This window comes from Anser anser (genome assembly GCF_964211835.1).
Source record: "Anser anser genome assembly, chromosome: 7".
NCBI lineage: Eukaryota > Metazoa > Chordata > Aves > Anseriformes > Anatidae > Anser > Anser anser.
In genome coordinates, this window is record NC_139727.1 from 40,233,970 (window position 1) to 40,243,969 (window position 10,000).

Consider the following 10,000-nt stretch of genomic DNA (forward strand, 5'->3'; position numbering starts at 1 on the left):
ATAAAATCACTAGAAGTTCTGTGGCTATTCAAACAGAAGCAGAACCAGTCGTGGATGCTTATTTTCCTAACAGTGCTTAATCACATGGGAAGAATAGCCTGACTTGTAGAGATGCTGGGCACTTATGAATCCTCCCGACTTTCAATTCGGTGTGTTTGAAAACCTGCCTCTGCAATTCTTCCTTGCAGTCAAGGGCAATTTGATTCTCTGCTACTGCCTTACAGGGGTGTTTACTTTTGGTTATTTAGTTACTATAATTGTTATTAGAAGTAGGACTTTAAAGTAAGAAGGAGCACTCATTTTTTTCACATTCATTTTTAACGGTCCAGATTACATGAATGAGTGTTTATGAGAGGTTAGGCAAAGAGGATTTGGCACTGAATTTTTAACATTTAAATAAAGCAATTCAATTACCATTTCTCAAAAAGGAGCTACTGGTTAGCGAAATTTATGTAGATTTTCTGTAGTATGTACAAGTGGCCTTTATTTTTCTAAGTGATATTTTCTGCTTAGAGTCAAATTCTTTTTATACAGCTTACAAAAATAAATACTTGTATTTTGCTAAGATCATAATAGCTCATTAGAAGAGGCTGAATTTGGACCTAGACTAAAACCTAACACCACAGGGCTGAGCACGCCGACTTGAACCTATAATGTTGCTAGTTCTCTCTCTCTAGGGAAGAAGAGGACTAGAGGAGAGGATTCAACCTTCTTAATTGTGAACCTCATTAGTGACGGTTGCTAGGCAAAACACACACCTACTTTCAGTGCATATGAAAGAGATAAACAATACGTCATAGACCATAATGACTCTTGTGCTCAGGGCGACCTTTAATTATTATATTTTTGTTCTCTTATACCTTAGTTATTAATGCAGAAAAACAAATTAGTTTGGTGTGTGTGGACTGCAGCAGATTCGCAAATTGTTTTCCATTTTTTGATGTCTAGATCATATTTCCTTCTGGTAATTATTGCTTGCCTCATTCATTTTTCTGTGTGCCCATCGGTAAGTATCGTTTGAAACATAAAATGACAATGATTGTATTAGCAGCTTAGTGTTCAGTTATTACTTTAATTAATTTTATTAGTGTAAAAAGCCATGATCCTGTCAATACGTTAGTAACAACTCACAAGAGGGGTCCCGTGGAAATGGATGTGCTGGGACTGCCCACGCAGCTAGCCAGTCTTGGGGCACTCCGAATGCCAGTGCTTCGGAAAACTCTAACTCTCGAGGATTCAAAATGTTTGACCTCTATGAATTTCGTTTTAACTGAAAAGCAGATTACCCAAGAGTTTTGTGTCTTTACGATGGTGTATTTTGCAGTGCAAACAAAGCAATATTTAAATCTAAATAATTATTTTGTACTCTGTGGGAGAATAAAGATATGTGCACGCGTATGAGCGCAGCTGCAGTTATGTGAGAATGACTCAGAGACTGATGGGCTCCAGAAAGACTGTTTCAGCATTCTGGATTTTCAGAGATACTTTCCATTCTCTTCTTCATCTCAGACTATCTTCTTTTAGCAGTTCAGGCAAGAAGTCAATCACATTGAATCAGTCTGAAGAAAAACATTTTATGCTGGTTTTCTCATACAAAAACCCCACTGCTGTAATCTGCAGCAGTAAGGCCCAGCAACAGGAAATTGACCTCACAGTAAATTCTTTACAGATTTGGTCATGTTTTTACCATCCACTTAAACTTGCATACATAACCTGAGACTGTACCTCTGGATCAAGGAATATGACAAGCCAAAATAAAATCAAGTCAAATTAAATAGCGAGAAAAAGCTGCAAGCAAAACAAGACTGAAAAAAAAAAAAAAAAAAAAGAAAGATGAAAAATTGGTTGTGACTGCAAAACTGTAAGTATTAAATAAAGAGAGAATTCAGAAGCAAATTAGCAAATTCAAAAGCGGCTGTATTCTGGTTGACAAGAGCTGAGAAATACTAATGGACTTTTTTAATGGGTGGTTTGATTGATGAGAGAAGAAAATATGGAAAAGTAAATGTAGTGGTGTATCAACATAAAATATGGTGCAAAAAAAAAGCATCGCAAATAAAAAAAAGACATGTAAATGTGTGCCTACCATTTTCCAGATAAGAAGGAGCCGTACCTTCTGAGGGGTCAAGGCGGCGAGCCCGCCTTCCATGTTTGGAATTGTTGTGTACAAACATGTTGTCTGAGACAGCCAGAACGTGGCCATCCACATTGACTGTTGTTGATACAACAACCTAAAAAAGAAAGAAAAAAATTTAAAGAAACCTGCCTAGTTTCAGGAGCATAGATGCAAAAATAGATCTTTTAAGACAATCAACTTCACAGTCTGTTACTTTTCACTTTCAGCAAAGTGAATGACAACTATGAATACATCTTTGTTTATGTGGCTAACACTGGTGATTTTTAACTCACAATTGTTTCTCTTCGGAACCTGCTACACTAATTAGAGTTTAATCTCCTATTATGCTAACAAATGAATTCAATTCAGGGAAATATTCTTCTAGCCATTAGTTCCAGAAACACCCCTCTAGCCACTCATTTTAAAAGCTGCTGTTTTGATTGATCTGTTGATATATTGATTAGATAGTTTATCTAATTAAAATTTGTTCACTTGAGACTGTCTTCAAATGAAGGGTTGTGAGGATTCCAAATAAAAAAAGCTTAATAAATCAGGAACCATCGTAACTCCCATTTTTTCTTCAGTAAATGATCTGCAGGTCAGTTTTACAATTACATTTAATGTCTGATAATGAACTTTTTTGCATCTGAAAAGACTGAGTTGAATATGAATAGTGAAAGTGTTTTCAATCCATGAAAAGTATCCCTTCTCAAGTTCATTTGGATGGTGATTGACCCTGGTATGTCAATGGAATTTCCTCCTTTATTTTTGAGTGAAAGGCTCCTATTCTTGTGTCCAGGTTCAGAGTCCGGCCATAGAAGAGATGATGGATAGGGCCTTCTTTGGCTTCCAGCTGCTTCTTAGTAGAAAATGGAAAAGGAACATATGCAAAATGCACAACCTTCCCGATAAAAACACCTACACAATGGATTTGTGAAACTCATTCCGGAAATGATATTCCATGGCCACAAGCCAAAGAGGAAATTGAGAGATGTGCATGTGTCTCTGTGTGACATAGCTTCATAGGTTGGTAGTTATTATCCCAGACAGACTTTTACGTCTTATTTAAATATTCCAGCATGGACCCTGTGGTGGGGGTTCCAGATTTGTTAAACGAAGTAATCAGTGTAGCATTTTCTTTGTGGTTTAGCATCAGTAGAGTCCGTAAAGCCAGTGGCTAAATTAGAGTGTGTTAGGCCTTAACAACCACACTAGTGATTGTGGCAAAGGCTAGTACAAATTTTAGCTTTCGTCTTCTGCTTATTTTACTTTTGGATGCAACAAAAATGTTTTCTGGGGGTTCTCACACCAGCTCCTATACCCAAACACATAATGAGCAAAAAACGAAGGGGAAAAACTATTCTCCTTTTCCACTGAGCTAGTCCAAGGCATCAGAAGACAATTTTCATCTGTTTCTGTGTTTGGGATCACCTCTGATCCTGCTTCTTATTCACAACCCATAATTAGCTTTCAGCTATCACAGCACCTTTTCTGCGTACTCTGCCTCCTTTGAGACAGCCATCTGCGTTACCCTTTAGAACAGCCTGAGGGCAGTTTTCTGCAAGTCTGCTGTGCTCCCCTATCTTTCCTGTCCCAGAAGTGGACACTTTCACTCCTGTCAACATCCACTTAGGAGAGTGCTGAGGTTGCACACTCACCTAAGCCACAGAGCTACGGCCAGGCCACTGGGCTATCTGCTCTCATTTTTAATGAGATTTGCAGATTTAAAAAAAATATTGCAAAACATACAGGTGTGATTTTTAGAAAAGATTTCTGGATTTGGTGCCTAGAACACAGTATATTAAGAAGACAGAGAAAGGTGTATATAAAAATGACAACTATTTTTGTTCTGTCATGTATATATAGGTCAGTCACCAAGGGAAAATACTGTAGTTCAGCAAAAGAAAGACATGCTAGGTTTTGTTATATTGGCTTATTCCTGCAGCGCACCTAAAGAAAGGTGCTGAGATAGTGAAACCAGTTAAAAATATTGTTCAAGATCTGACATACTGTTAAGTCCAGTTAAACCTTCTGAGAGGCAGGGAGATTAGCTAAAGAGACCCAGGAAAGTCTTTCTAGTGTCTACTGGCTCCATTGTCGACCACATGATCACTCATGACTGATGCTTCATTTAGTCATCGGTGAGACAAAGAGGACATTTCCACTCATTCCAGGTTTGACCTTCTGTTCTGTTCAGATGGATCAATATCACCAATGCCACGTGAAGCTGAGATGCATGAAAAATGGAAGCTTGGCTCAATTGTTTTGAAGAAATATTTTTTCCAGCTACAGATCTTTTCTGTTGGCTGGCTCAAGTGTTCTGGCTTCACCGGTTGGTTGGCTGTGCATGAAAACAGATGTCACATGTTTTGCTATCAAGTTTAACCACAAGTTATTCCCCTCAAAAATCAGAAAGTTTTGAACATCTCAATACTAGTTTATTATTACTGACAACTATGAATTATTTTGAAATATTTTGAAATTAAAAGCATATATTTCTTATCAAGCATTTCAAATGACCCCAAATACGGAGGAAATCATTTGTCCACCACGTCAGATGTCTCTCTGTAGTGTTATGATTCACCACAGGGTATTTCAAAAGCTGTAAGGAGAAAGTGAAGTATTAAATATTTTCTAAAACAATTCAAATAAAAATATGTGGGTTGTACGACCACTGTTGGATTTACAAGTTGTAAATGCAGGAGGAAAAACTACCGAGTGAGATCCAAATTTCACCCTGTTCCACAGTTGAATTTCTAATGTCTGTTTACTCAGTTTACACGTGTAAAACTTCTACAGGTCTCAGTTCACTCCACACCACGATGTGAGGTGTTAGTATGAAGGAAAACTATGGAAATACTTTCAGAGAAGAGGCCCGCTTGCTTCACAGCAATCCATAACAGCCCACTGCAGAACTGGTCAAGGCCCAAGAACAGGCATTTAAATCACTGGGGAAAATATAAAACACCGACAGCGTTTCTTAAAGGGCTGTAGTACTGAAACTACACTAAGTAAAAGCACTGATACCAGATCTTCACGGGAAAAAAAGTTCAAGCAGTTTGAAAATCTGAGTATCTTTCATATATGGTTTACTTTTAGGAGATATCTGTACCTGGAATCTTCGCATGTCTCGCGGGTTGCCTGCATTCTTCAAACAGTTCTGATTGCACTTGAGGAAAAACTTTAGAAAGAATCTATAAAAATACAAAATTGAAATCTATTAGATTCATCAAATTGTAAATCCAATTAAAAAAAATAATAAAATTTAATCATAAATAGTTATACCCAAAAGAATACTCATAGTGAAATATTACTTTCTTATTAGTTAATGAACTTATTTTAAAGTATAAGATCTCTGTCATAAACAGAACATTATTGCCAGGGAAAAGCAAATTTATATTTTTAATTTTTCAACAACTACAAATGTATTGACTCCAGGCCACATCCTCAGCTCGGTGTGGGAAAGTTGATTTCAATGACTCATTGACTTCAAAGGTAATGACTTACACCAGATTAAAATTTCTCTCTATTTTTTTTCATAGGTTTTTTTTTCCACAACTTGTATTAGCAGTAGTGACCTCTATGTGAAAAAATTCCTAGGTAATGAGTGGTCAATCTTTCGAAAAGCTCTTGGCTTTGCCTCCTCCGATTTGGCATTTCTAGCTATGCAAAGGGACTCAATCCAACCCTGCTAACTCCAGTAAGGCTCAGGCATGGATCTGGCCACCAGAAAGGCCCCATTTTCCTCAGGGATTTTTAAAAGGAAAGGAATGTGGAGGCTTAGACCCTGTCTTACAACCTCTCCAACCTTGCCAGCCTTTAGCTATATGGAGTCACTCTACCTGAGGAGAGAAATCCAGCTTGTTTTTGCTGAGAGGCAAGTAGTAATTATTCAGGATGAAACTGTACCACCAAGGCATCTCGCAGTAAACCATTTTGTAGCAATACCACCTGATGGCAACACAGCAAGCACTTATGAGAAGGGGAAAAGCTTGAAAGGGTGCAGACTCTGTTGTGCTGCCCTCCTGTACTGGCTGGTGAGTTCCTTGGTATGGGATGGCTTGGTATGGGTGGCTCCTTCTCTTTCCTTCACTACTCGTTTTGAAGAATTGCTTTGAGAAGCAAGGAACAATTTTGTAACTGCACTATGGCTTGCAAGCAGGCTGTGCCAGATCGGGGGACGCCTCCTATTCCTGTCCTAGCACCAAAGGATGCTCACGGTCTAACACCTCTCCTTCTCTTTACGTAGCTATATTTTCACATTTAAAAATTAAAAAAAAAAAAAATGTTCTGAGGAGCTTGTTTTCAGCTCATGACTGACAGCCAGTGACAACCAAGGCTCAGGACTCCTCACCCAGAGCTTCTCAGCTCCCATCAGCTTATGCTGTCTAACTTTATGCATTTTGACTAGCAAGGTTAGGCAGAGCTTTTACATTTAGTACATGAGCAATTATTATTTATTCACGCCAATCTTTACAAGTGACTGTGACTATTCTAGCTGTAAACACTTTGCAGAAATTTTCGTGTGCAAATAATATTCCAGGCAGGAGGTAAGCCGAGAAATTCTTCGGTACCCAGCACAGCCCAACTGCAGCTGAGCACAGGTCTGACCACAGTTGTGCCACGCTGTGCTCTCACTCAGATTTTGGGAGGGTCTGGGCAAGAGCATCACAAATGGCTACAAACAGGTGCTTTCAATCACAGCTCTTCTTTTTAAGTTAAAATTTGAGCAGGACCCTACTAATGATATGGGATACCAATATTAAAGGAGCGATCCTTCATACCCATCAGGCCAAGTAGGGAAATTACCAGTTTTATTTATATTGTGTGGGAAATTACTAGTTTTATTTATATTGTGTATAAATTAATCAGTGACATCAGTTCAGCTATCTCAGAATCTGTAAAGGGGCTTCAGATGTTCAGCTGGAAGAGAGCTGGATTTCCATGGTGGCTGACATGATCTCCTAGCTTGGAGGCTCACTTGAACTCAGGTTTTCTGGACACCACTGCAGGAATGCCATTGAGAGTTTCAGCCTTTCCACAAAACTGTATTTTTGTTGCCACACCCTCCTCTTAATTTTATCTGCCTTGGGTTCTTTTTTTTTTTTCTTTTTTTTTTTTTTTTTTTTTAGGATACTTGTGATCTCCAGAGACTAACTCATCAGCTGAGGATTGCCTAAGCATAATGGCATTTCTGTCTTATCTTCACTCTTTCTTTCACGTCTTCTACCACTTGTGGTGGAGTGGCTCAGGCCCTTACACTGGCTCTCCCACCAGTCAGCGCCCACCACGCACTGGGGAGAGCCTTCAGCCTCACCGATGCCCTGTGCCGCAGTCACACTGGTGAGGAGCATCTTATCTTTTTTTTTTTTTTTTTTCTGATCTCAAATGGGTGTTGTGAGGCTTATTGAGCTAATGTTTGTAAATTGCTCTGAAATTCTCAAATGAATTGTGCACGGGGAATGCTAAGTATTATTCCTTGTGGATTTTTTTTAACTTGAAGCATTCATGATGAATTGTTCCTACACAGAGAGCTCAAATCCTGTCAGAAAAAGGGGCCATTAAGCACTCTTTCACTAAGCATCAACTGCAACTGGTATTTGCTCAATTATTTGGTGGGAAAAAAAAAAAAAAAAACACTTGTTGGAATTAAACATCTTTACCAGGATGAACCTGAGCACTGAGTTAAATACCAAAGCCATAACATTGGGGTGAATACAAACAGCAATCGTGTTCCAGCTCTTCTGCATTCTTTGATACACAGGTTTTTATTGTTTTTGTTTTGTTTTGTTTTTCAATCTGTTTTTTTTTCCAGGAAGGTTGTGGAGCACAGGCAGCTTCAAGACAACATTTTCAGAGGAAGACAGCATAAGTTAAAACCCGTGTTCCCAGGCAGGGCATTTCTCAAAGCTGGCCAGGACCAGATCCTGTCCTCAGCGAGTCCTGCATCCTTGAGACAAGCGCTCTGCCACACTTTAAGAAGTAAGAAGCTGGATTTGAATTCAGCTTGGTCATATCTCAAGCCTTGCTGCCATAACAGAACAGGAAGGCAAGCCTTTCTCGGTTTGCCTCTCCGTGCTACATTTTGTGTTGTATCCACAAATGTAGTCTTTGTAATAAATACAGTCTTGTGGTACAGCTTTCCTAAACATACTAAGCTGTTCCTAAAATACTGATATGGAGAAAAATGCAGTCTTTGTGATGTTTCTTTTCTCCAATTTTTTTCACGCTGCTAGAAAAAGACTGCTACCACCTTAATTAAAATGTATTGCCTACCACAAGACTTCACTATTTTAAGATAAAATTTACATCTTTTATTAACTCACCTCACCTATACACTTAGCTCACAATGCCTCTCAACGCCCATCTGCCATCCGTGTGCAGTAAGTCACTTGATATTCCACCCACCAATTTTTCCTAACAACCACTGTGCAATTAAACTCAACACGTTCTGTTGCGAGGTAAATTAGGCACACCTGCGGCCAGACTTCATTTGAACTGCATCAGAAAAGGACCTAACAAGGTGAGAGCGTACCACAAAGTTATAGTCCTGTCAAGCAATTAGGTTTTCACTTCTGGGACATCCGCACAGTGCAATTATGCTACACATTACAACCTGGCTAATCTTCTGAACAAATGTCATGTCTCAGAGAAGCTAGTAAAAGCAGTTCATCTGCAAATGTGTCTGCTCTTAAGCCTCCACCTTATGCACATAACAACCTACAGGAGACTTTTTTGTGATATGAAAGATGTTTTTTTCCATAGGAGATTTTTAAAACCCTGCAAGTGCCTTTTCATCCTTTTCACCTCTTCTTAACCTTTTTGAAAGGAGGTGTTGCAGCAAATAGACTAGAAAGACTTTTGTACTTGAATTTCAACACTAAGCAAGCAAGCAAATACTTGGTATTATAAGCATAACTGGTGTCTTTAGTTTGTTTTGATTCAAATATCGTTTGGCTAAATAAATATTTGTTGTGGAAATCCACCTAATATACATCACAGAAACATCATTATTAAAGTATATCTCCATGAGACCCTAAACAGAAATTTCATTCATGCAAGTAAACACCAGTAGGAAGTATATGTTTCATTCTTTTTATTTCATATCCTGAGTATGAGATGCCAGCATCCTAAACCAAAATAAGCACTGACAACATACGAGCAGTCAGACCACTGCTAAGGAAGAAAGCTTGAATGTGCAGTTACAAATAGCCTCCGCCCCTTCATTAAATAAGATTTTCCCAACTTCAGATTCAAAAAGGACAGAAGACACAATACTTCATCAGCTTTGCTGGCACAATTTTTACTCCAATAATTCTGTTTCATTTTCATCTGTATTTCAGGTACGCAGTTAGCATGTTCAATTAAGCCTACAGATAAGATATTACTATACTACAAAATACAGAATTGTTATGATATGACAAGCCTGCTCTACTTCCATGGGTAAAAAACCCTCAGATTTGGATCATTATCTGCAATTCTGAAGTTCTTTGGAACAGGAGCTGTCCACAGGGGCACAATGATGCTCCAGGGTGGGGGCAAGAGAGAGCAGCAGAAGAGAAGACATTTGAAGTCAAATGGTAATTCTCATCCTTTACTCTACTACCCTTTAATTGGCTTTTTCCTACGAAATATCTGACAACCACTTTGCATATCTCTTTTGTAGAGCCTAGTAAACAAAGGATTTAATACTCTTGTTATGAAAGGAAAAATCTTTCCTCTGTCAGAAAATCTTTGGCTTTAGCACCAATAAACTCTTTATTACTGCTAAACTTGGATTTGCTGCTCGATCGCAAAGAGGCGATAAAAACTCTAACCTGTCATTAGTGCATTATGCTTAATTGTGTACAGTATGTTTCCAGTTGCATCTGTTGGCCCATTATC

At 38.6% G+C, this 10,000-nt stretch overlaps 1 protein-coding gene and 1 long non-coding RNA gene across 14 annotated transcripts in view; one reads left to right on the top strand and one right to left on the bottom strand.

Moving 5' to 3' along the window:
- EBF3 (EBF transcription factor 3) overlaps nt 1-10,000 on the bottom strand; it is a 127,572-nt gene that overhangs the window by 41,506 nt on the left and 76,066 nt on the right. For 9 of the 13 annotated variants that reach the window (XM_083843634.1, XM_083843639.1, XM_083843636.1 and 6 more), the window contains 2 exons: nt 5,229-5,310; nt 2,087-2,231 (listed from right to left, as the gene is read on the bottom strand). In XM_083843634.1, coding sequence (XP_083699760.1) covers nt 2,087-2,231; nt 5,229-5,310 — 227 coding nt within the window. The remainder of the gene's footprint in view (nt 1-2,086; nt 2,232-5,228; nt 5,311-10,000) is intronic. The other 4 variants (XM_083843637.1, XM_083843645.1, XM_083843642.1 and 1 more) reach the window with 1 other exon arrangement.
- Nucleotides 6,853-10,000, top strand: part of LOC310902304 — a 7,291-nt gene continuing 4,143 nt past the window's right edge. The window contains exons 1-3 of the long non-coding RNA XR_014586629.1: nt 6,853-6,912; nt 7,249-7,459; nt 7,932-10,000. The exon at nt 7,932-10,000 is cut by the window's right edge and continues 4,143 nt beyond it. This is a non-coding gene — a long non-coding RNA (uncharacterized lncRNA). The remainder of the gene's footprint in view (nt 6,913-7,248; nt 7,460-7,931) is intronic.